Source organism: Lissotriton helveticus, chromosome 10 (genome assembly GCF_964261635.1).
Source record: "Lissotriton helveticus chromosome 10, aLisHel1.1, whole genome shotgun sequence".
In the NCBI taxonomy this organism is placed as follows: domain Eukaryota; kingdom Metazoa; phylum Chordata; class Amphibia; order Caudata; family Salamandridae; genus Lissotriton; species Lissotriton helveticus.
Window position 1 is genome coordinate 26,619,062 of NC_136071.1, and position 25,433 is coordinate 26,644,494.

The following is a 25,433-nucleotide window of genomic DNA, read 5'->3' on the forward strand; positions in this document are numbered from 1 at the left end:
CCAAATTTGGCTCCACTCATCTGCTCCACCACGGTTTAGTTTTCTTTGCTGCCTTTCCTTAGGTCACTGTTCTGTTTGCGGGTCAACACATCGCCAAAAGCCCCTTCGAGGTGAATGTGGATAAGTCTCATGGAGATGCCAGCAAGGTCACGGCCCAGGGACCTGGCTTGGAACCCACAGGCATCATTGCCAACAAATCCACTTACTTTGAAATCTTCACAGCAGGTAGATATCCCCTTCTACATCTCATTGGGTGTGGTGGAGGTTCTAATGCTTGCACTGAAAGCTGCACAAACTGGCTACATTGGTGCCTGATGCTGAATGTTCTCTTCTGGCCTCTGCTCCCAAGGAGCTGGAGTCGGTGAAGTGGAAGTGGTTATCCAGGACCCCAAGGGCAAGAAGGATGCAGTTGAGATCCAGCTGGAAGACAAAGGCAGTAGCACGTACCGCTGCACCTACAAGCCCACAGTGGAGGGGGTGTACACCATCTACATCACCTTCGGGGGAATCCAGATACCAAAGAGCCCGTACACGGTCACCATTGGACAAGGTAAGGCCTTCTCTGCCCTTCCTGGGCCTGCTCGGAGTGCCACTTGCTGCTGGTGTCTTTTGGAGAAGTCTGGTCAACATTTAGATCAGACATCTTGCTATTCTCTCAATCTCTTCTAGCTCTCCTGTGGAATTCTTGCCGTCTTTTTTTTTTCTTTTCACTATCTTGGTCTTCGAGGCATGTGGGCTGCTAAATTCATATCTATTGCATAGATCGCCGCCTAGTGTTGGGTCCGGATGATTGCACATTGTTGTCCTGGAAGAGTCTTTGAAGTATCACGAGATAGGTGGCTCCTCCCCTGGACTACAATGCGCATGCGCATCGACTCCATCCCCAGATTGTTTTTTTCCGCCATTGGGTTCGGATGTGGTTTCGACGTCTCCGTGTCGGAACCGAAAAACTTTGTTCTTAAGGCCAAAAGGCCTTCGTTACCTGCGTCGGTATTGTTTGCGTACGGTCTCGGACATCCTCCGACTCTCTGAGCCTGAATTCTGCGGAGTAGAGTAATTCTTCAGACATCGAGGCCCTCTCGTCGCAGCAAGACCCCGACGAACTTAACATGGAGCGGAGCCCGTTCAAGTTCTGCCCCGTCTGTGGATCCAAATATCCACATATCGACGTGCATCCGGTCTGTATTAAATGCCTCTCGCCGGACCACAACGAGGAAAACTGCATGGCCTGTTCAAAATTCAGGTCAAAGAAGACGCTCAAGCATCGGCGCGCGGCGCGCCTCGAGGCCCAGCGAGCGGCCCCGGCACCCGACGACATATTAGACGACCCCGCAGAAGAAGGCGGTAGCCATCATCTTCAGATTTCTCCACCGTCGACGGAGGTCGAGGCAGAGCCCGACTAACAAGTCGAAGGACAGGCCCTGGACCTTGAATACGTCGGAGGTAGGGGACGACGAAGAAGTTTATGGGGCCGCGGAAGATAGCTCAGGGGAAGAGCTATGCCCCGAAAGCTATATGACTCAGGCTCAGGTCACGGGATCGCCACTCGGCCTTACCCACGACCCAGCACCGCTATCCCCGGCCCCGCCTTCTGGCCCGGCCACGGACACTCAAGCGGAGCCGCCATTACACGTATCGAAACCGAAACCTTCGGATTCGACGGCGCCAAAGATGGGCGACGTCCCATCAAAAACGAAACCGAAACCATCGGATTCGACAAAACCTAAAATGGCCGATGTCCAACAAAAAATAGCAAAGACTGCTCCTTCATCGACTCCGTCGCCCTCCGGCCCACAGAAGTCGAAGACGGCTGTCGAGTCGACAGCGCCGCAAAAGGTGCCCAAGGAACCATCCTCTAAGAAGGACGTCCATCCAGTGTCAAGCACAGTTGCTCCGGCGCGGTCCTCGAAGACTGTTGACACGCCTTCGGCCGCCACTGCGGCGCCTACCAGTAAGCGCACAGTCGAGTCAAAGTCAACCAAAAGCCATGACCCGAAGACAGGAGGCACTACGCATCGGCACAAAGATGCCGGATCTGCAGCAACGGCGTCGGCGCCAAAGGCTACAACTGAGCCGCGACCCGTTAGAAACGAAGATTCGTCGACGGAAAACTCGTCGACACCGAGGGACTCCGACGCTACCGCACATCGGCCGTCGGTTTCTAAACCCTCTGCTTCCTTCACTAAGCAGGTCACCGACTCCCTCAAACGTATTCGGGAGAAGACTTTGTCGTCAACGGCTCCCACGCTGTCGGCTCCGAAATCGGTGGACACACCTCCGAAGACCTCAACCAAACTTCTCTACTCTCTGCCACCTAAGGTGGCACCGAAGGCATTTGCACCCAGATCGGTGCCGAAAATCGCTGACACGTCGGACACTTAGACGCACAAAAGCTTGGATCGACATCAAGCCTCTGAAGACCAATCAGAGCATTACATCGATGCCCAAACGGGGAAATTGACCCTCTACAAAAGGAAAATCACTTCCCAACCACTGGAATCCTATGTCATTCCACTGAAAAAGAAAAGGCCGGCACAGGACATTCCTGCCCTTGTTGAACCTGTTCTGCCACCACCAAGAAGGAGTCCATCACCTTCCCCCAACCAATCCGGTGGAGAGGATGATGACCAAGATGACCAGTACAATTTCCCAGTTGACAATGACCCTGATGTTCAACTGGACTCATATGGCGATACTGGGGACCAAGGTGGACATCAAGTGGTACAAGATCCACAGGGGTTTGGGGCACGTACATCACCAACAGAGAATTCAGCAGCATTTAATGCTTTGATAGAGCGGGCAGCGGCAAATCATGATGTGGACATGCATGCTGACCCGGTAGAGGAAGATTTTTTGTTTGACACTTTCTCTGTCTCGGACAGAACAGTTAAAATACTTCCTATGCTCAAAGGTGTCCTTAAACATGCACCAGAAATCTTTAAGGAACCTACCAGGGCGAGAGTGGTAAACCCACGTATCGAGAAGAAATACAGGCCAGCACCTGGAGACCCTGCATATATTCGGGGACAGTTGCCTCTGGATTCGTTGGTGGTCGCCAATGCCCGCAAGAGGGTGAACTCCCAAACAACGGGTGAAGCTCCTCCCCCAGACAAGGAGTCGAAAGTGCTTGAGGCATCCGGCAAAAGGGTGGCTGCGCAGGCTGCCAATATCTGGCGTATAGCAAACACACAGGCACTATTGGCACGATACGATAGGGCGCATTACGACACCCTAGAACAGCTCCTTCAACACCTACCTGATGAGTTTAAGGAAGGGGCCGAAATGCTCATACAAGAGGGAAAGCTCATCTCAAACGCAGCAATAAAGTGTGCACTTGATGTGGCTGATACAGCGGCTAGGGGAATTAACACTAGCGTCATGTTAAGGCGACAAGCTTGGCTTCGCATATCTGGATTTAAACCCGATATTCAAACTACAATACTCAACCAGACCGTCAATCCAGACAGACTGTTTGGTCCAGATGTTGACACCACCCTAGAAAAGATTAAAAAGGACAATGAGACTGCGAAGTCCATGGGGGCGCTTCAGTCTCAACAATTCAGGGGAAGCACTTTTCGTCGCTCAGGAGCACGTGGTGTTACCAGAGGACAATTGGGTCAACAAACGCAATTCGCAAAGAGTGGTGCACAGTCCTCGTACCCCAAGCAGGGTAGAGGGGGTTACAGAGGTAACAGTGCCAAAGGCAGGGGCAGAGGGAACAACAACTCCCGTTCCTCTGCCGCCAACAAACAGTGACTCTCTGTCACTCCCCCCCGACCATCCAACACCCGTCGGGGGGAGACTCCAGCAGTTCCTGACAGTCTGGACCTCCATCACCATGGACAGGTGGGTGAGAAAACTTATCCAGTACGGTTATTGTTTGGAGTTAACATCCACTCCTCCCAACATTCCCCCAAGACACCGTCCTATGTCGGCAGAGCACTTGCACTTATTGCAGCAGGAAGTTGTGGTGATGCTGCAAAAAGGCGCAATCGAGCTCGTACCAGTGGAGGAGGAAGGCACAGGAGTCTATTCCCTGTACTTCCTCATCCCAAAAAAGGACGGATCCCTCAGACCCATTCTGGATCTACGCCCTCTCAACATGTATATACTTTCAGAACACTTTCACATGCTGACACTGCAACAAATTCTTCCCCTGCTAAACCAAGGGGACTTCCTAGCAACCTTGGACCTAAAGGATGCTTATTTCCACATCCCTCTCCACCCATCCCACAGAAAATACCTCCGGTTCACCATTCAAAACAGACACTATCAGTTCAAAGTCCTACCCTTCGGGGTGACTACTGCCCCCAGAGTGTTTACAAAGTGTCTGGCGACAGTGGCGGCGCACCTCAGAAGGCAGAACATACATGTCTACCCGTACCTAGACGACTGGCTTGTTCAAGCAAAGTCAGAACAACAGTGCGCCGCGGACATGTCCCACACTATTCACCTCCTTCACAGTCTGGGGTTCTCGCTCAACTACCCAAAGTCGCACCTTCAACCAGCCCATGTGCGGCAGTATCTGGGCGCGACAATAAACACCCTGACTGCTATGGCTCAGCCAAACCCAGTCAGGATCGACACAATTCAATCGCTAATCCAGAGGTTCAGACCGCAACACTCCCTACCAGCGAGAGTGTTCATGCAGTTGATAGGCATGATGGCCTCCTGCAGCTTCATAGTCCCGCACGCGAGGTTGCACATGCGTCCGCTCCAAGAATGCTTGGCAAATCAGTGGACACAGGCTCAGGGACAACTAACAGACCTAGTGTTGGTGACCGGTCGGGCATACAACTCTCTGCATTGGTGGAATCCACACAACCTTTGCAAGGGACGCCCGTTCCAAGAGCCAGTGCCACAGATTATCCTAACGACGGACGCATCTCTCCAAGGGTGGGGAGCCCATGTGCTCCACTACACTGTGCAGGGACTGTGGTCCACCCAGCAACAGAAGTTGCACATCAACTACCTAGAATTGATGGCAATCTTCATGGCGCTAAAGTCCTTCAAAGTACATCTGTGCAACAAAGTCGTGTTGATCCGGACGGACAACATGACAGCCATGTACTACATCCAAAAACAGGGGGGCACTCACTCGCCACAGCTGTCTCATCTGGCTCAGAGCATGTGGAAGTGGGCCATTCAGAGGAACATTTTCCTCATGGCAGAACACCTCCCGGGCAAGGACAATCAGATGGCGGATCTGCTCAGCAGATACAGCCATCAAATGCACGAGTGGGAGATACATCCATCAGTACTCCACCCGTACTTCCAGCAGTGGGGTCATCCAGAGATAGACCTGTTTGCCACAAGGGAAAACGCAAAATGCCAAAGCTGTGCCGCCAGGTTCCCTCACCCGGAATCGCAAGGGAATGCGATATGGATGAACTGGTCAGGCAAATTTGCGTACGCTTTTCCCCCAGCGCCTCTCATTCCGCTGGTGGCAAGAAAGCTAAAGCAACACTCGATGACTCTCATCCTGGTTGCTCCAACATGGGCACGCCAACCATGGTACACCACGTTTCTAGAACTTTCCGTGGTACCGCATCAAAGGCTGCATCTCACATCCAGGCTCTTGACTCAGAACCATGGAGACATTCAGCATCCAGATCCGCAACAGCTCAATCTGGCGATCTGGCTCCTGAGGTCTTAGAATTTGGCTACCTCAACCTGCCTCCAGAATGCATGGACATCATCCGGGAGGCAAGAAAGCCCACTACCAGAGCTTGCTATGCAGCAAAATGGAAGCGGTTTGTCATTTACTGTACAGACCACAATATCAACCCGCTAGATGCATCCATTCCTAACATCTGCTATTTGTTACATCTTTACAAATGCAATCTAGCGTACGCTTCCATTCGGATACACTTATCCGCCATAGCGGCTTATCTCCAGAATAGGCAGCATCTCTGTTTTCAGGGTGCCTGCCATTAAAGCCTTCCTGGAGGGACTGAAGCGAGTCATTCCTCCAAGAACACCACCAGCTCCAGTGTGGAACCTCAATGTGGTCCTCACTAGGCTGATGGGTCCACCTTTCGAGCCATTGCACTCCTGCGAAATTCAATTTCTAACATGGAAAGTGGCTTTTCTCATTGCTATTACATCGCTCAGACGTGTTAGTGAGCTGCAAGCGCTCACAATCCAAGAGCCATTCATCCAAATACATTCAAACAGGGTAGTGCTCCGCACTAACCCCAAATTCCTTCCTAAGGTAGTGTCACAGTTTCATATCAACCAAACTATTAACCTACCCGCATTCTTCCAAAACCCACAAACAGTAGCGGAAAGAATGCTTCATACATTGGACGTTAGGAGGGCGTTGATGTACTACATTGACAGAACGCAACACTTTAGGAAAACACAACAACTTTTTGTTGCCTTCTCAGCGCAGCACAAAGGCAACCCCATTTCCAAAGCAGGAATAGCCAGATGGATTGTTAAGTGCATTCAAATCTGTTATCAAAAGGCTAAGCGTACTTTAACAATACCCCCAAGGGCGCACTCCACACGCAAGTTGGGGGCCTCCATGGCTTTCCTGGGGAACATTCCTTTGGAAGACATTTGTAGAGCAGCCACATGGGCTACACCACACACATTTACCAAACATTACTGTGTTGATGTGCATTCCAAACAGCAAGCAGCTATAGGACAGGCTGTTCTCAAGACACTTTTTCAAGCTTCTGCAGCTGGCACGGGCAACCGCCCTTAATGGAGGGACTGCTTTGTATTCTATGCAATAGATATGAATTTAGCAGCCCGCATGCCTCGAACTGAATATGCTACTTACCAGTATGCGTCTGTTCTTGGCATGTAGGGCTGCTAACATTCATATCGCCCGCCCTCCTCCCCGGTGCCCGTAGCGGCTGCAGATACTCTCTTGCATTCATCATTAGCATGGACATCCTTTACACTATTTCACTCCATCTCTGCCACAATGGCTAAAAACAATCTGGGGATGGAGTCGATGCCCATGCGCACTGTAGTCCAGGGGAGGAGCCACCTATCTCGTGATACTTCGACTCTTCCAGGACAACAATGTGCAATCATCCGGACCCAACACTAGGCGGCGATCTATGCACTAGATATGAATGTTAGCAGCCCTACATGCCAAGAACAGATGCATACTGGTAAGTAGCATATTCATTCTTTCCTGCCACAACCTTAACCTGAGAGAGGCAGAAAGATTAACCTGGTTATATTGTTCAGTATAGGCCAGTGGTTGCTGCTATTGGCTAGAAGCACAGAAAGCCTTTGTGCATGTCTGTTCATGTCTGTCAGACGACATATGAATGGTCCTAAAGTGTGAGTTACCACGCAAGTACTTTAAACAGTTTATCCTCCTTTTGATTGGGTGGGTTGTTAGTCACCCACACAATTAGGCATAGCATTAGAATCCAGGTTCACTCTGTAGCAGGAAAATAATATTTTGAAGCCGGGTTAGTAAACACTAAAGATGCAAAGAAATGAAAACGGGTCATAGAAAACTGATTTCTTAGTGAATGGTCCAGTTTTTGACTGGATGGCCCTCTGTGAATGTGTCCTGTTCTGACCTGATAATTTGCAGACCTGAATTTTCTTGGTCTAGAGTTTGTTTTCTTGCTAGTACATTGTGGTCTGCCAATTTGGGTTGAACACCAGCTGCGTGTGCCTCCGAAGTCAATGTCTCATTGCCTTGAACTTCGCTTTAGCTGTGACTGGTGTGAGCGGGCTCTTACCCATCCCACCCAAAACCCCCAATAATATGGCCTTTTGTTGGTGGTTGGGAAGAACTTTGGAAGTATGTTTCTTTAGTTTAGATTGTTGAAACCAAATGTTGGGAAGGATTTTGAGTATCGCTGTAAATTTACTGCATATATGGTTTCTAAACACAGGTCATATACTTTAGCACAAAGCAAGGTTATTCCCACTCTAGGCTTAATATTTGTGAAAAACGCCAAACTAATGTGAACCTGAATTATGGAGAATCTGTAAGCCACTGGCGACATCTTGTGTGTTGAACGTTGATTCTGCTCCTAAATCCGACCAGGAAATGGTTCCAGCTGTCCGTCTTGACCCTCAAGCATTTTGTGTCCGTGCCGGGCGCTGGCTGTATTCAATTTGAAATTATCTGTAGTGTGCATAACTGCATAGAAAGTATTGAATACCGTGATGAATATAGTGATGCCAAATGTGAATTCTGACCAGATTAAGACAGGTTTTAGTGGAAGAAAAAAACAGCAATTCCTACCACCAAGGCTTTTGTTGCTTGCCTTGTGCTCTGCCCAAATGAACTAGCACGCGATCTTTCGTCAGTGACTTGGTTGCAATTTTCCCAGGTGCCATGCTTCCATCCTGTGATTTGTGAATCCCTTTGGTTTACCTTGTGGTCTCCCCCCAAATAAGGAACCTTCCTCTGCCTGGATATTCAGTAGCATTAGTCCAACGTATTCCAAGCCGCTCCCATCTGGTCACATGCAGGGTCTTTCTGTATTTCCCAGCAGTCCGTATGACTGCCCCATGCCTGCGTTCCTGAAGCTTCGGAGATCTGAATCGCTATGCTAGTTTGAGCTGCGCTCCTCTCCCCTTTAATTCTAGGCTCTTAACCGGCCTGTATGGGTGGCTCACTCGAGCTGTTTGTAGATCAACTCCAGAGAATGCAAAATATGAAAATCCAGATCTAAGCATAATCGAAGCAAAGTCGCAAATTGCTCATTTTTCTTGCTCAGGATTTCCATTACCAAGTGAGACCATAAACCTACTTAAAAAAAACAAAAAAACCACAAAGTAACAAAAGCCAACAATTTAATTTCAATTATCCAAAAACCAGATCACTGAGGGATGTGCTTTATGATGTGCTGGAGAAACCTTTTCTTTAAAGTTTATCAGTTCCAAGTCCAAAAGCGGTGATCAGGGCAACACAAAGGTCTTCACAGCCTCAGAATGCCGGCACCTGTCGTTGCTACAGATTTTCTTCAGATCCAATAATGGAGGAATGTTGCGACAAACCTTCACAACAATATGCTGCGGCTCACCTGTCTGCCTGGCTTCGATCTCCATCCTGTGGAGCACCCTTCAGATCAAGTGTGAAACGTTCTGCATCTGTTTAGGGGACACTCAGTCCAATGCTGGTGTCTTTCAATCCCTTCACTTGTCATCACACCAAGAGGCCAATAAACTCTTACAAAGCCCATGATCCAGTTTGCAAGGGGAAAAGGCTCCTCCAACAGCTTTTGACCTTCTCATTGCTGAAATTTGCCGAACAACAACTTGGAACTACCGTCTGAGCCTACTCCAGAAGAGCTCTTCATGGCCTCGATTTTTTTCTGTGCGAAACCTCTGCTGTTCTAGTTTGTGTTCTTGACAATCCGTAAACATCCCGTGATGGAGCAGGGGGAAGTTAATTGTGTGTAATCCTACTTTTCCATGAGAATCTTCACTAAATTAAACTGCTGAATTCCCAGAGACACCCGGCCGCTCTAATTGATGGTGGTTTTACATTATGAGGGCTTTTTTCAAGCTTCAAAATGTATGACTCAAACTATACAGCTATTGGCAATGGAAGTTACACAGAGTTGGCTGAATGGGGTGGTGAAGATTTTTACCGTGTGGCTTATCTACTCAGTCGTTAAAAAATGCACTAACCTTTCAAATAATTTGTAAGACTTAATTGGCAATCCTTTTTTGAGGAAAAATGGTGCATTTCGATAACCATTTTCTTCTCTACTAAATTGTTCTAGGTAAAGAAGGGTTTAACACAATTTTCTGTCCGAATTATGGACATGGATCTTTGGAAGGGTCTGGCCGTCCGAGTCCACAGCCATATTCTTTGTATTGGAAGGAAACAGGAGATGGAGTTCTGTACATGAAAATAAACTGCTTTGGCCTTCCAAGTTTCCCTCAATTGTGCACCACCTCCTCTGCAGGAAAGCCTGCCCTTCATCCATCAAGGAAGGTGTGGCGCCCACCCATTCTGAATGAATGCAGGGCAGTCATTCAGAAATGCTTGTGTTCTGATTAGTGTCTTTATTCTAAATGATCACCTTTCAGAGTCTCTGGTTATTAAAGACTTCCTGAACAGGCTTGTGGTCCACGAAAGTGCATGGGAACACAGGATTCAATGGTGTGGCCTTGGTATGGCACATGGAGGTGGATTTGCAGCAGTACAGATCGAGAGCAGAAAGCGCAGCCACCGTTTGCATGTTCTTGCACAACTTCTCCATCCATATTCCCAGGTTCCCTCAAGCATGCAGAGCTTTTCATATTCACTGGATCCCTCAAGCATGCAGAGCTCTTCATATTCCCCGGATCCCTCAAGCATGTAGAGCTTTCTGTATTCCCAGGATCCCTCAAGCATGCAGAGCTTTTCCTATTCCCCGGATCCCTCAAGCATGCAGAGCTCTTCATATTCCCCGGATCCCTCAAGCATGCAGAGCTTTTCATATTCCCCGGATCCCTCAAGCATGCAGAGCTTTCCGTATTCCTGGGATCCCTCAAGCATGCAGAGCTTTTCATATTCCCCGGATCCCTCAAGCATGCAGAGCTTTTCATATTCCCCGGATCCCTCAAGCATGCAGAGCTCTTCATATTCCCCGGATCCCTCAAGCATGTAGAGCTTTCCGTATTCCTGGGATCCCTCAAGCATGCAGAGCTTTCCATTTTCCCGGGATCCCTCAAGCATGCAGAGCTCTTCATATTCCCCGGATCCCTCAAGCATGTAGAGCTTTCCGTATTCCTGGGATCCCTCAAGCATGCAGAGCTTTCCATTTTCCTGGGATCCCTCAAGCATGCAGAGCTTTCCGTATTCCCGGGATCCCTGAAGCATGCTGGCTTTTCACATTCCCGGGATCCCTCAAGCATTCAGAGCTTTCCATATTCCCCGGATCCCTCAAGCATTCAGAGCTTTCCATATTCCCCGGATCCCTCAAGCATTCAGAGCTTTCCATATTCCCCGGATCCCTCCAGCATTCAGCTTTCCACATTCCCTGGATCCCTCAAGCATTCAGAGCTTTTCATATTCCCGGGATCCCTCAAGCATTCAGAGCTTTCCGTATTCCTGGCATCCCTCAAGCATGCAGAGCTTTCCATATTCCCCGGATCCCTCAAGCATGCAGAGCTCTTCATATTCCCGGGAACCCTCAAGCATGCAGAGCTCTTCATATTCCCGAGAACCCTCAAGCATGCAGAGCTTTCCGTATTCCCGGGATCCCTCAAGCATGCTGGCTTTTCACATTCCCGGGATCCCTCGAGCATGCAGAGCTCTTCATATTACCCGGATCCCTCAAGCATGGAGAGCTTTCCGTATTCCCGGGATCCCTCCAGCATGCTGGCTTTTCACATTCCCTGGATCCCTCGAGCATGCAGAGCTTTTCAGCTTTGCTTTATCTAGTGGAATGGTCCATGGTTGAAAACTGGGATTACACAACCTTTCCATCTGTTCTATTGGAGGAAGCCTTGACCTCGGACAGTGTTGCTTAAATTGGCATTGGATGGGAACCTGAACAGGCGTTCTCTGAAGCCGGGGGCATCTCAGCTAAGAACTGATCGCCTTCAGATAGCCATAGCACCCGCCGTCACCGGCCTGTCCTCCATAAGGCAGGGCCTCACCTGCTCTTAGAACAGGTCTTATCCATCCACCTTCACTCCTGAGATTACATTCCTGCAGTCCTCAATGGTGAAGATTTGTTGCCAAAGGCGCGTTCAGTAGGGTTCCTTGACTGGGATCTGTTCTGTTTGTAGCGTATAGCTTTAAATGTTCCCCATTCCTTGCTCCTGTCTTGTTTTTGCAGTTTCTTCTGTTTTTCTATCTCTCCTTTCCTTTCTTTTCTGCCATGCTTCGCTCTCAGCCGGAGGAGTCCAGCTCTTGAATCCCCGGTGTCCCTTCCAGCAGCGTTTCATCGTGTTGGTAGGTGCTGGTGTCATCCAGTCTAATAGCACACGGTTATTGTGTACAACTGCTGCATGATCATTGTGTCTGCTCTGTGGACGGGGGTGTGCAGGGAACATGGATTATATGGTCTGGACCTTTAAGCACGGCTAAGTGTGATGTGCCTTATGTCTATTTCCCCTTGGTATAAAGTGGAAACCTAGTGAACTGCATTGAGTCGGATCACTAAACACTGACTTATACTAATGTGTTGTGTGTTTTTTACCAGTAATAATTTCATTTATTTTCATTTCTAATCATTCACATTGTTCTTTGTGTGAAAGGCAGCCATGATTTTGCATTATTTCCCGAAAGCACCTTTAATATAATTTCAAATTTCTCCATGATTGTGGCCACTAAATGTAATGGCATTGGGTGTAGTTTGCATTGTTCTAACTCGTATTGAAAGTGAAGCCATGCGGTGGTCGCTTGCCTCTTATCAGGTTTTTATGTAGATGGAGGGTGTTGGCTGTCATCTCCTTTTGTAATCGGTAAAGGCCATTTGACCCTCTATACCACAGAGAACCTCTGGGAGAGGGTCTCACTTGCATCATGTCTTGACGTCATTGATTTGTTGAAGTATTTTTGGGTAATTGCCTTGTCCGCCAGTTTCCTGGTGGGTTCGGTGAGGCGTATATAGCTAGCCTTGTTTCTGCACGCCCTGAGCAGTCATTACTTAACCTGTGATTGATACCGGGTGTTGTGTTGGTTGACCACAGACCTAGCTAATTACATTCTTCTCCCCTCCCCAACTTCTACAGCTTGTAACCCCACTGCCTGCCTTGCCGTTGGTCGTGGCCTGCAGCCGAAAGGAGTTCGGGTCAAGGAGACTGCGGACTTCAAAGTCTACACTAAAGGCGCTGGCAGTGGAGAGTTGAAGGTTGTGGTGAAAGGACCAAGTGAGTAGCCCGCCTTTTGATTCTCATATGGTCATAATGCACCCGGCGTTCTTGCCCACAGGGTGAAGGAATGGTTTACTGTCCATGTATTGGGTTTTCAGATTAAATTGCACATTGAAATAAATGACAGCAGTTTGTTCCTGATGAGTTATACTTGCCTTCTGATTTATAACCCTTTCTCGCTCCTTCGGTAGAGGGAACAGAAGAGCGTGTTAAGCAGAAAGACCTGGGTGACGGTGTCTACTGGTTTGAGTACTATCCGACTGCTACTGGCACCTACACGGTCACCATCACATGGGGTGGACAGAACATTCCCAGAAGGTAAAGTGCCCATTAAAGCTTGGCCTTTTTCTCTGTTCTGGCAGGTTTCAACTTATTTTAGGGAGTGCACACCTGATTAGCAGTTGTGTTCCTGATTCGTCCGCTTGGCTCTTGTTTGTAACTTCGTCCTAGTGCCCTTTCCATGCTAGTTTATTCAGGTTGCTGAACAATATCCTGAAAATTGTACTAGAGACAAATGTGGTAAGATGAAACCATTGCTGATATCTGTATTTGTGATCACTGTATCGAGTACAGATGGTGGATGGGTAGACTGTGACCTCTTCCACCTCCGGTAAGCTAGCACAAGGGCACCGATCAGCTGGGGTCACTGCTGTGGTTGTAGTTTGCTGCCTTCATGTGTGCCAGAAAGTCCAATGTAATCCATGCGAGCGAAGCCTGTCATGCCAGCCTGTCACACCGCGCATTAGAGTTGCAATCCTGAACTACCCATTCAGAGATTTTACCTTCCAAAATACCCCACTGCTCTTCTCAGACCCACCTGAGAGCCTAGAAGGGTTCAGTGTTTGTACTGAAAGCTGGGTGTGCTTGGTTAGGTGAGCTCTCTGCCTCTACTTCCAATGCATACTCACAATACTGCCTTTGCTTCTCTTTTCATGTGACTCAGCCCGTTTGAAGTCAAAGTGGGTCCAGAGTGTGGGAACCAGAAAGTTCGTGCCTGGGGTCCTGGTCTGGAAGTTGGAGTTGTTGGGAAATCGGCTGACTTTGTAGTGGAAGCAATCGGTGATGACGTGGGCACTTTAGGTAAGTACTCGGAACAAATGTGTCTTGATGCAACTCTCCAATCGAAGTGTCAGCAAAAGCATGTGTCCAGTAACCAGTGTGGATTGGTCACTGATTAAAGCTACTCATCAGCTCAGTTTTTCTTTTTTGTTGGTAACTGTTGCTGTAGGTTCCTTGTACAAATGTCCACTGCCTCTTGATATTCCCACGGCTTCATGGAAGATGGTTCTTTGCATTGTTCGCATGCTAACTAAGTTATCCACTTTGGGTTTGAAAGGCTTGTAACGCAACCAAGCGGTCTCAGCGCACACAGAATTGTGCAGCTCGCACGCTTCTCCAAATCCCGCGTAGGGAATCGGTTAAACCAGGGATCAGGGCACTACACTGGCTCCCGATCAGGGATAGAATTAAATTTAAGACTCTGTGCATATCGCACCAAGCCTTCCACAGAGTCAGACCTGAGATCAACCACACTCTTCTGACTCCCTACTGTCCCGGTAAGTCACTTCACTCTGAGAACGCATTCCTTGCTGCAGTTCCCCGAGTAAAAAGATCAAGAGCAGGAGGTAGGTCCTTCTCACTTAACACTGCTAAATTATGGAACTCCTCCCTTTTTCACTCAGGTCCAACCCTATCCTGTCATCCTTCCGTAAAGAGCTAAAAACACATCTTTTCAGCAACTAGTCCCCCCACCTGGACACCTCCCCCCTTCCCTCAGAGTTCCGTTATCCTTACTTAGCGCCTGGACGCCCTTGGGCAGCAGCCGCGCTTTACAAAACTCCTTTTCATTTCAGAATGTGGGTGTCTCAGCCAAAGAGCAGTTTTTTTGTGCTGAAGACTGCATGAAGCAAACACGCTTCCAGAATAGATATGGGACTTAAATATTTTGTCTAGAAGTCGGATATTATGGACATTTAAACAACAACATGTCTGTGATACCAGGTGAAGGTCTCAACTTGGGTCACTGTGACCTTCAGACTGACTGACTGCTGAAGGGGCTTCACTCGACTGACCTTGCATGAAATTTGTCAAATGCGTCCGTGTTTTTCTTTCCATGGGAAGGGTACACAGACTAAGTGGCAATGGGTTCCATTAACAATGGTTTAACACAAGTACTGCATTACTGATTTCTAGGTTTGGAATAAATTAATGGACAAACCAAAGGGGGCCTGAGGCAGGAGTGAGTGGTAGCCTGAGTTGATCAGATGAAGGAGTCCTAAAGAGGCTTGTTCCCTTCAGTCCTTTGCTCTACGTAGAGGTGACTTCAGTTTCTCTTCCCTCGTACAGGTTTCTCAGTGGAAGGGCCATCGCAGGCCAAGATAGAATGCGACGACAGGGGAGATGGGTCATGTGACGTCCGGTACTGGCCTTTAGAGGCTGGTGCTTATGCAGTCCACGTTCTGTGCAACAACGAAGACATCAAGCACAGCCCCTTTATGGCAGAGATCAAACCTGCACCAAAGGACTTCTACCCAGAGAAGGTAACTGAGTGGTGTGTGTGTGTGTCTCCTTTCTGGCGATTATAGCTCTTAAACCTGTAACTAGCCAGCAGGCAGTGGGACAAGAAGCACTTCATAGATGGGCTTCTGATTGTTATCTGGTTTGTAGGCTTTAGCTCTCTTAATACCAATATTTGCATGCAATGTGGAAGCCCCCCCCCCCCCCCCTCCCCACAGCAGTTGGGGAAAGGAGTTGGCCTAACTGCTTGGGCGGTCGACCTTGAATTTGGGTAACTGGGTTTGGGTCTCGGCAACGATGCTGAACATCCTGTGATTCTTGGCAAATCACTTCAGCTCTCCATGCCTGACAAAAATGAATGTGTCCTCATGTAATGCAACTGGTGCTATGTAAAGCGCTCGGATATCAGATTCCAGTCCAGGTTGCGCTATATGAAACTCTGTTAAAAAAAAAATATATATATATATATATATATATATATATATATATATATATATATATATATATATATATATATATATATATATATATATATATATATATATATATATATATAGTGGCTCACTGGTTAGAGGCGGGACCAGGGTTCAATTCCCGTCGTGGACCATGGTCAGCAGACTCAATAATTCTCGCCTCGGTGCCTACTATAACCAGGGATCACACTCGGCAACTCTGGGCATTAGCTTGCCTCATCTCCACAACGGCCCCCCACAAACGCCGGGGATGCCTGGTTTCACCTTGGAGATACCCAGTAGGGACCATCTCACAGGGAAAGCCAGGACGGGTTCCCCAGCAGTCTATAGCGCAGAGATACTCCTTCGGGAGTCGATTCCAGCGCTTTAGAAACCCTTAATTAATTAATGAATATATATATATATATATATATATATCCAACACAAGTTTTCAAAATTGATGGCACTCCACTCAGAGGTTGCTTTTCAAATTATTTATTGACAACAATTGAGATCGCCTACGCGTTTCGAACTGAAGCGTTCTTGATCACGGCATAATTTTAGACAGTCAGTCCTTCTTTGCTTTCCCATTAAATACACATGTAAGCAGCTGTGCATTGTGGGCCTTGTAGTGCAGCTTTTTTACATGTGTGCATTTGAACAATTTAATTCATTGGACAAATGAGTGCATTGGCAATTATTTCATTCAAATACACTTGTTTTCTTAAGAACTAGGTTCTTGGGCTTAGTGCCCTTTATATATTTTTCTATTTACAGGTGTATTAGCAGATAAACAAATCTGAGTATTTCTCCCATTGCCTGTACATAGGAGAGAATCCGCTAGTGAGCTACAAAAGAGCACCAAACTTATCGGACCACCTGGTACACAGCCACTTTGAAATACGCAAAAAACCATCCTGGTTGGAAATCAAACAAAGAGGATTTACAAGATGCTTAGTATGTAAAGCCTGTCAGATTGGCAAAAATCTTAAAAATATTTGTGATCCATCTGGGAAAAACTTTGAAGTAAGAGATGTGATAACATGTGAAACATCCTTTGTGGTATACATATTACAATGCAAATGCGGGAAAGAATATATAGGGAGTACCACGTGTCCATTGAAAAAGCGAATCCTGGAGCATACTCGTGCGATCCAAAATAAAGACTTCTCGTATGCCATGGCAAAGCACATGGCCACCCACCCTGGAAAATCATGGCAGTACATGACATACTCTGGCCTGGCGGTGATACCCCAAAACGAACGTGGCGGGGATAGAAAATTGGACTTGAGACGACTCGAATCGAGACTCATCATGAGATTCAAGACGATGCAACCACATGGACTGAATGGAGACGCTGAACTACATGTACATCTGTAACTATTGACATTATTGCAAAATATAACTGCTGAAAAATACTGTTTGCTAAAACTGCTAATTGTTGCACCCTTTGACAAACACATTACAGCCTACTCCCATACACCTATGGCCAGCAATTGCGGTGACCAGGGCACTCAGCCCGTGAATCTCTAATGCTCCCAATCACATTCGTATATGCACATATATACAGCTGTTCACAGTTAATATAATCCCTGATTAAACACATAAGGGCATATCAGAGAATAATGCACTAACTACTGATATGAGCGGATGGGAAGCATTTCGCCGCAAGGCCGTACAGGCAATGGGAGAAATACTCAGATTTGTTTATCTGCTAATACACCTGTAAATAGAAAAATATATAAAGGGCACTAAGCCCAAGAACCTAGTTCTTAAGAAAACAAGTGTATTTGAATGAAATAATTGCCAATGCACTCATTTGTCCAATGAATTAAATTGTTCAAATGCACACATGTAAAAAAGCTGCACTACAAGGCCCACAATGCACAGCTGCTTACATGTGTATTTAATGGGAAAGCAAAGAAGGACTGACTGTCTAAAATTATGCCGTGATCAAGAACGCTTCAGTTCGAAACGCGTAGGCGATCTCAATTGTTGTCAATAAATAATTTGAAAAGCAACCTCTGAGTGGAGTGCCATCAATTTTGAAAACTTGTGTTGGATGTAAAGCGGGAGACGACCTCGATCCCGATGATGGCACCAGCGTGAATGTGTTCCCCCTGCGACGAGGTAAAGCGCGAAGGAATATATATATATATATATATATATATATATATATATATATATATATATATATATATATATATATATATATATATATATATATATATATATACTGCAAGGCTCACCTTCAACGGAACGAAAAAGACGAGGAAGACCCTGGTTTAGTGCAAGTTTTTTAAATATTTATTTCCGTGCTTGCCATATCGTTGTGTGTGTATATACATGGTCGCTGATGGCTTACTTTAAATCCTTCTGGAACTGTGTTGTGCAAGTTTACAGCTTAGTGCTGAGTGAGACTGGGCTATGCGGCCCACCGTTTGGAACCACGGTTTGTAAATAGTTTTGCCAACTGAAGGTGCTTCAGTTTCATTGAGCCGAGGTCTTTTCCTAGTTTGTGGCTTAGCACTTTTGTTCAGTGGAGTCTCCTGAAAAGATATGAAGTGTTTTACTTACCCGTAACTGTCTTTTTTTGCCTGACTCTAGGTGAAAGCGTATGGCCCTGGGCTGGAGAAAACTGGTCTGGCCATCAACAAGCCAACAGAGTTCACAATTGATGCCAAAAATGGAGGGAAGGCGCCCCTGCTAGTCCAGGTTCAGGTGAGGGATGTTCTTTCGCCCACGTTCCAGAGCACGAATGCCCTTGTAGGTCCTTCGTATTAGCTGCATTGTGCAGCACGTGGAAATCTGCTGGGCACGAGAGCCAGACCATTAAACTCCTGTGGTGAGCACACGGTCCATAGTGTAATAAAGGTCTGAGATGAGAATACTGAGTAAAAGCAATCCTGATCGGATCTTGATTGCCACCTTTCCCAGTGAGGAATACCGGCCATTTGTTCACATTTTAGAGTCTCCAAAGGCTTGGACATGATGCCTAAATAGAACTTTATAGAAAATTCTGTATTCATTCTTAACATAGCCCTTCAATCTTTCTTTACTTGAATCGTTCTCACTAAGGCACCTCGAACATTCATTTAAACTGTTTTCTTCTCATATTTACTGTTTAAAGCATTTACTAATAAGGGATCAAATACTAGATCTAACTTTTGTACCGGCCAGGATATTTAAATGCGGGTCATGCTGCTAAACCAGGCCATGTGGCAACCCTAATTGCCACAGTGTTCAATTGCCACACTGCTGTCGTGGGCGAGTGAATACATTTGATCTTGGAATAGCCACATTTCACTGCAAGGAGAAGCCCCCCTCAAGCTCTGGGTGCCAGGGTGCCCCATGTGGCCTTCTGTGGTGCTGACAGGGTCCTGTTGCATGCTTTCCTTCAGTAATAAGTTGTTGACCTAGATGGGTAGGAGCTGATGGTAGATCGGGGTGACCACACATGAAGTGTTTCTGGTTTGCCTGGCCATTGAGTCTTATATCTCCTGCAGAGTCTGCATTTGTCTGTGGAACATGGTAATGTGCATTACTCAAAGGTCGAACGCTGTCTGAATATCATAGTTTTAAATTTCCTCTGCTGCTACCATGGTTCAAGATTGCGTCCCTGGAATCTTTCCTGTGCCTTTGGTACTCCGGCACAGGGAATTGTCCTCCAGTTCAAAGACTTCAAACTATTCACCGCAGTTAGGCAGAATCCGCCACTGTGAGGAAGAACTTGAACAATCGGGAAGGAGAAGGAAGCTAAGCTATGATTAGAGATGAGTAACTTTCCTTTCTTAATGCAGGGTTTCGGTGGGAGGAATACGTTTTTGGAATAACCAAGGTTGTCGCTCTTCCTCACAGGATTCCGAGGGCACCCCAGTTGAGGTAACTACAAAGGACAATGGAAATGGGACCTACAGCTGCTCTTACCTTCCAAAGAAGCCCTTGAAGCACACAGCTGTGGTGACCTGGGGTGACGTGAACATTCCCAACAGTCCGTTCAGGGTAAGGACAGTGGCTCTGCTAATGTGAATTGAAAGGATGTGTGTATAAAGACATTGACTTCACTCCCTGATACTCGTCACCCCACTTTTTGCTTAAGTAAGGAGACCGACTGAATTCTTTGCATCTCTTGTGGCCAACCTGAATACAAAGTATGACTGCATGGCAACTATGCCACCCTTCTCAAGGGTAGGGTTGCTTTGCAGGAATGTTTGCTTGCGCGCTAGGGTGGATCATGCTTGAGCATCCGTGAAGTAGTTTCACCTTTCCTTGTGACTGCAGATGAATGTTGGTGCTGGCTGCCACCCCAACAAAGTCAAGGTGTATGGACCTGGTGTGGCGAAGACTGGACTGAAAGCCCACGAACCCACCTATTTCACAGTAGACTGCATGGAGGCTGGACAGGGTAAGTTCACTTTTTAGGGTGACTGCTGTCTTTATTCACTTCCTAGCATGGTTGCTGTAAGGTGACATGCATGATAAAACCACCCACAAATGTAGCCTATATTGATGGTGGTTTTCTTTGGGTTCTAATCAATTTAATGCTGCTGCCAGATGGCCTCCCTTTGACGAATGCGTGCAACTTTTTGTGACAGTATGGTTTTTGGATCTGTTAAGAACATGTAATCTGTCACTTGTGCAGCTGGTTATTACCTGGAACTTTCCCATTTGTTTTCCACCCAAGCTGTTGAACCCTCCACCCTAGCTCTGATGGTTAACTGTCATCTTGTTACATTTATGCAGGTGATGTTAGCATCGGCATCAAGTGTGCCCCAGGTGTGGTGGAGCCTGTCGAGACCGACATCGACTTTGACATCATCCGTAATGACAATGACACGTTCACGGTGAAGTACACTCCGCCTGGTGCAGGCAGCTACACCATCATGGTACTGTTTGCTGATCAGGTGAGTCTGCCTGAGCTCTTCTGCACTTTATCTGGCACTGCCTTGCACTCAGGGTAGCTTAAAGGGCAAATTCTGCAATTGATATTAAGTCCTGGCAGCAGTCTGAGTAAGGCTGTGTGACCCCAGTCTTGCTTCCCAGGATCAGGCGGCCAGGCGACTTTCAAAACAGTCCAGTTGAACCGTGCTTCTTGTAATTGGTAGAATTGTAGATGGGCCATAAAATAAGAGTGGGCCTAAATGTTAGTGTTCATTTCGAGGTGTTCAGGTAGAGATTAGGTGAATTTTGCTGATTGGTTTGTGATGTATTCACATGGTGTGCATTTTTTTTAACACTAGTAGTTACGCTCGTTAAAGCATCTAAATGGGTTTTGATTGTCGACCTCCCACAATGACTGCTTGTGGGAACCCATCTCGATATTCCTTTTTTGTCTGTTTTTGCATTTCTACTACCAAAGTGTTATTGGGTGTAATTGGAAAAAGGCATTGGGGAAAGTGTTAATGTTCTCATCAGAACTTGTAGCATTTCCACCAGCTCCACAGTTAAGTTAAAAAATGCAGTGTAGAGCTCCCAGCCCTTTGAAGACCATGCAGAGATGCTGGGAGCATCTAATTACAGGATACACTCCTTTTCTAATGACTGCAGCACCAGTACAAAGAGCATGTGCCTTCCAACTGGTGTAGGTTTGGTTGCCCACTCTTCTACTCTTCTACTGTTGCGTCCATTTAGGAGCTGTCTGAATGCCCATGTGTTGGAAAGTGGTAGTGGCAATAATACCACTTAAACAATATAGGGCCCAGAATAGGTCATAGACACTGCCCTACCATGAAATCTGTATTCTGGACTTCAGTCTTGTTCTGTTGCTTTGCCCGCGTGGAAAGGAGTGGGTTCTCCCTTAAGACGTGCCTTTCAGAGCTGTTTTGCTTTCTGTAACCCAACAAGGCCATGCAATGGGCACAGTTAAAGGGCACCTCTCAGTATTTCTGGCTTTTCTTTGAATGATCAACTTGGTCTTTAAATAGATGATTGCTGTGATATTTCCTGAAGGTTTGAGTTACAGGTTTCCTCCTGCGCTCTTCGGAGTGACTCAGTGGGACCTTAACTTAATCTGGTACCCAGTCTTGGTGGGCTCCCATTGGTGCCCACACACAGTGCCCATTGTGGTTGTTGATAAAAGCAGTTTTGCTTATTGTCATTACCTCTGCTCGTCGGTGAGCTGCTGGCTTTGTGCTCATCTTTTCTGATAAGTAGGTTCTGATTAGTCTTTCCTGCCGTAAGTGGTTACTCTGTTCCGTGTGGCCAGCCGTGGCGGCTCCTCCGCGAAGGTGGAGGAGCGTCACCCCACTGCTTTTTAGAACTGAAGTTGCGGAAAAATAAAATGCTAACTCGCTTTTTGTCCTGATGTCCGCAGCTTGGTGGGGCTGCTCTCACGACAGGAGCAGGGGGAGTGGTGAGCACACGAAGGGCTGCATGAATGTTTGGCCAGCTGTCTCGGGCTCATCTTGTTGCTGCCTCTTTGACAGGGGTAAAACAGACCAGAAAATGATAACATTGCACCAGAGTGGTGCTTATATGGATGTGGTAATGTCCTATTGAGGGTAGTTTCAGGCATCATAGGGTTTAACTCGACAAATTCGCATGGGAGATCGGTTTCAATTTTTCCAGATCCAGTGTGGCACCTGGAAGAGATTAAAGAGGTTGGGAGTTGGAGTATCTGCAGAAAGATGGTTACCAAATGTATTGTAATTGCTTTTATATAGCGCTTACTACCCCTGAGGAGGCGTCGACACGCTTTTTTAGAGTAGCCGCTACTCCGGAACCCATAAAGGATTAGTGTTGAGTTAGTATAGTCAAATATGAAAGTAATTTGAGTGGTGGGTAGGTTAGTCAGTCATTTGGATTCAGAAGGATAGCGGAGAAATAGAAGAGGGAAAAACACTTGTTACTCCCGATTGGGGTGTTGAAGTGATTTTTTTTTTTTTTCTGTAATTAGCCGCTACTCCGGAACCCATAAAGAATTAGTGGTGAATTAGTATAGTGAAATATGAAAGTAATTTGAGTGGTGGCTATTAGTCAGTTATTTGGATTGAGAAGGATAGCGGAGGGATAGAGGGGGAAAAAAGGTTAGTAACTAATTTGTTTTTCAGGAAACGCTCCAAGAAGGATGTGGGATAAAGCATGTGTTGGAAGCAGTGCCCGCTAGTGGTCCTTCTCACCCAGTGCTGTCGAACATTCCAAACTTTTAGATTTTGTTTATTTATGGTTCTCTGTGACAAAGGATGTCTAAGCAATGCAGGGTGCAATGCAGGTATTGTGCTAATTATGTAGGCAAAGTTCATTCTGGGAAAACCTGTAATGAGAAACTTATGTCTGAGGGCGTGTTTTTTTATCTTGGCCGGCAACCAGCTGACACAAGAGGACCTTCTGTATACAATTCCTGTGCAGTTGCAATGTTAACAGCTTGCAGGATGGGCTATTTCTCTGCTTCCAGTCTAACCCCCCACTGTCTGCTCTCCAGGTTACTCCTATGAGTCCAATCCGAATCAAGGTTGATGCGTCTCACGATGCCAGCAAAGTGAAGGCTGATGGCCCTGGCCTGACCAGGAGCGGTGAGTAGCAAGTCCATGCAAGATAGCTGTTTTTATTTTTTATAATGTATTTTGACTTTTGAAACCATACAACATATAAAACTCCTCACGATTCTCCCCCTCACCCCCACTTCCGTCCCATTCCCTCCACTGAGGGAGATAGCAGGTTTAGGGAATGGATGCTGCAATGTATCAATACATTTGTTTCCCCAGACCTAGCTCGTCCCTTTGTAAGTTTTGGGGGTGGCTCTCAAACATTGTGGTCCTGACAGTTGCGCATACAAGGCTGGGAGCTTGTTTATCTCATTACAGGGTCCACTCCTTTTCCAATGACGGCAGCACCAGTACAAAGAGCATGTGCCTTCCAACTGGTGTAGGCTTGGTTGCCCACTCTTGTGATTGTGCACATGTGTCCACTGTGCAATCTTGAGGGCCTCTAGTAGATTTCCTGTAAACTGAGACCTGGGAGTCTCCTGGGGCTTCCCAAATTCAAGCCTGATGTGGAAGTAGGAATCTTTCTTAGCAAGGATCCAGACACTAATGAATCTGACCGGGCTTCCATGTGGCCAAGACCACGTCTGAGCGCGGTTTCTACACTGGCATGATGTAAAAGTGAAAATGGGAAGCAGTCCTTGATTCAGTGAAACTAGCATGAGGAAATGAGCAGCCTGGCTGCCATCATGGAGAAGAGCTGGGAGCAGGGAGCATGTTACTGCAGTATCCCTTTGCAGATCTGAGGATCAACCCCTTGCTCCTAATGGGACAGTCCAGTCTGCTTAGGAGAGAAGCAGATTATCCTGATGTGCAAGCGGAATCCTATTGTACCAGCTACAGAATTCGTATATTTCAGCGTTCGACCAGCATAGCGCAGTGAGGGCCGGTGATTGTTGCAGATGTGATGGGAGAAGTCTAAAATAACTGAGTAAAGTGGACTTTGGGCTCAAGAAGGTCGAGATGTCCTAGGTAATAGTTCATTAAGTTTGGGGTAGTTTCTTCCGCCCCACTAAAAATATAAGCAAGTACTTGTTTTTTCTCTTGAATAAAAAAATTGGAATTGATTTTAACAAAGCATTTGAGGAAAATGTCTCCAATATCTAAACTGAGCTTTTCTCTGTCCTACGATAGGTTGGCAGTTGCTAAAAAGTCAAGGCTGAGTTACTACTACACACAATGCCATAGGCCTAACGCAAATGATTTGCCCCATGCCTAATGTATAGAATTGTTGATTCTTTTTTTCCCCGTAGGTGTTGAACTTGGCAAGCCCACTCATTTTACTGTCAACACTAAGGCGGCTGGCAAGGCGAAGTTGGATGTCCAGTTCACTGGCCCTGCCAAAGGAGAAGTGGTGCGCGACTTTGATGTCGTCGATAACCATGACAACTCCTACACTGTCAAGTACACTCCAGTTCAACAGGTGAGTCCATTGCCCCACCCAGAAGTGGGAAGAAATGAGCGGTTCTGTGAACTTGGAAATACAAACCCATCACCCACTCATAAACTCCACTCGCTTGGCTAATAAGGGCCAGTGCCAGTGAGCTACTGCAGGTGACCAGCTTATGCTTTTTACCTTCACTGGAGGCCTGCTCAAGTGTTCTGCTGTGTGAATGGGACTGTCTCGAAGGCATTTGTTTTCCAGCAGCCTTTTGGTGGGTGCAGGGTCTGGGCTTACAGGATTGGCATGGTGCATGTGGTTGTTTGTAGGTTTGCCCTTGACATTGTTATGCTGTGGTTGCAGAGTTCACAAGTGTCCTGATTCAGTGCTCACATAAAATAACTAGAGCAACTTTTTAATTGGCATCCTGTTACTTGCTATCCTCAAAGTGGGAGCCCTGTGATTGCCAACAGATGGTGGTTGTCCCCTTGGAAGAGGTGTGCCCTTGTACAGCTGGCAGAGGATGGGGTCGTGGTGAAAGGTGCCATAACCAATTGATGCCTTCTACTAGGCATTGATAGTCATTGCTTTTAAAACTTGGAGGGTGGGGGGGCTCACTTTGCCCTGTGTTTTGGGGGGAGTTGTTCACTTTTTGGCTGCTAAATGTAGGTTTTGAGTAGGTCTGGCTGAAGAGTATGTGCCTTGAGGCTTCCAGGCAGCATGTCCAACTTCTGAAGGCCGCGCTCTCCCCACTCTATAGCTTTACGTAGTATGATTTTGAATTAATATTGTACC

General features: G+C 46.9%; 1 protein-coding gene across 9 annotated transcripts in view; it reads left to right on the forward strand.

The window, feature by feature from the left end:
- FLNA (filamin A) overlaps positions 1 to 25,433 on the forward strand; it is a 539,816-nt gene that overhangs the window by 426,791 nt on the left and 87,592 nt on the right. For all 9 annotated transcript variants that reach the window (XM_078664611.1, XM_078664615.1, XM_078664617.1 and 6 more), the window contains 12 exons: positions 63 to 225; positions 350 to 550; positions 12,667 to 12,804; positions 12,999 to 13,125; positions 13,751 to 13,887; positions 15,154 to 15,347; positions 18,384 to 18,497; positions 19,635 to 19,778; positions 20,058 to 20,181; positions 20,520 to 20,680; positions 23,197 to 23,287; positions 24,511 to 24,680. In XM_078664611.1, coding sequence (XP_078520737.1) covers positions 63 to 225; positions 350 to 550; positions 12,667 to 12,804; positions 12,999 to 13,125; positions 13,751 to 13,887; positions 15,154 to 15,347; positions 18,384 to 18,497; positions 19,635 to 19,778; positions 20,058 to 20,181; positions 20,520 to 20,680; positions 23,197 to 23,287; positions 24,511 to 24,680 — 1,764 coding nt within the window. The remainder of the gene's footprint in view (positions 1 to 62; positions 226 to 349; positions 551 to 12,666; positions 12,805 to 12,998; positions 13,126 to 13,750; positions 13,888 to 15,153; positions 15,348 to 18,383; positions 18,498 to 19,634; positions 19,779 to 20,057; positions 20,182 to 20,519; positions 20,681 to 23,196; positions 23,288 to 24,510; positions 24,681 to 25,433) is intronic.